This window comes from Echinops telfairi, unplaced genomic scaffold, assembly GCF_000313985.2.
Source record: "Echinops telfairi isolate 266 unplaced genomic scaffold, ASM31398v2 ScPeMD7_7458;HRSCAF=8496, whole genome shotgun sequence".
Classification (NCBI taxonomy): domain Eukaryota; kingdom Metazoa; phylum Chordata; class Mammalia; order Afrosoricida; family Tenrecidae; genus Echinops; species Echinops telfairi.
Genome location: NW_022111358.1, coordinates 2,971,023 through 2,972,135, shown reverse-complemented (window position 1 = coordinate 2,972,135; position 1,113 = coordinate 2,971,023). Strand labels below are relative to the sequence as shown.

General features: G+C 65.9%; 1 protein-coding gene across 1 annotated transcript in view; it reads left to right on the top strand.

Moving 5' to 3' along the window:
• Window positions 1-215: 215 nt before the first annotated feature.
• ABR (ABR activator of RhoGEF and GTPase) overlaps window positions 216-1,113 on the top strand; it is a 112,727-nt gene continuing 111,829 nt past the window's right edge. Inside the window, exon 1 of the mRNA XM_045299962.1 lies at window positions 216-517. Within this exon, the coding sequence (XP_045155897.1) occupies window positions 236-517 (282 nt within the window). The 5' untranslated portion in view covers window positions 216-235. The remainder of the gene's footprint in view (window positions 518-1,113) is intronic.

The window sequence follows — 1,113 nt, the reverse complement described above, 5'->3', positions numbered from 1 at the left end:
GAGGGGAGAGTTGGATGCGTCCTGCTCCCGTTCCCACTGTTAATTTTTAGACTTGGAATTAGGCAGGAGGCGAAGGAGGCTGCGCTCGGGAGCCGCGCGGCTGACGTGCGATTCCGCTGGTGGCGGCGGCCGCAGCAGCAGCAGCAGCGCGTGCCTCCCCGGCTCCCGGCTGCAGCCCCGGCGGCCCGAGCCCCCGCATAGCGCCGCCTGGGCCGTGCATGGTGTGGCCGGGGCCATGGCAGCCGGGGGCCGCCGCCGGCGCCCACTGCGCTACCAGTCCCTGGCAGCCCTGGTGGAGGATTCTCAGTGGCCCTTCCTGTTCCTCGTCTCAGACTTCAGCTACGGGGCGGAGGACTACGACGGAGAGGGGAATGAGGAGCAGAAGGGGCCCCCGGAGGGCTCGGAGACCATGCCGTACATCGACGAGTCGCCCACCATGTCGCCCCAGCTCAGCGCCCGCAGCCAGGGCAGCGGGGACAGAATCTCCCCCATCCCCCCGGAGGGACTGGCACCTGGGGTAAGTACACCTGCTTTGCCTTCTGGGCTTGGGGTGAGGGGACCCCGGAATGGAGGTGGGGGGTGGTAAGGTGACTGGGGGCCAGCTGGTCTGCAGAGCTGTCACGGGACGTCCCTGGTGATACCTGGAGCTGACTGCTGTGGGTGTCAGACTGGGCCTGGTATGGTCCCCCCTCTCCCCCTCCTGCTGCTCACTCACCACCCCCACACTGACTCCCCCTCCTCTCCACCATCTGCCCCCTGTGCCTCTTGGGCGCCCTCTCTGTCTCCCCTTTCATTGCCTCTGCTTGGGGGCGGGGCGGGGGCTCTGAGGAACCAGGCCCTTCCCGCTGCAGGCTTTTCCTGTCTCATGGCCACCTGCTCCCTGGGAGTAGGCTGAGGAGCAGCTCTGTAGCAGCCAGAGCTTGGAGGGTCCCACTCCACTGGTTGTTTTTTTTTGAGGTGGGGGGGCGTTAACCCTGAGTTGTGCGCCCCCTCCCGCTTGTCAGCAGAACCGGGAGCCCTGCCGGGGAGAGAAACATCTAGTGAGCACTGTTCAGAATGTGCCGAGACAGGTGGGGGTCAGAACGCGCAGAGAATTAGCGCCCTCATAATTCT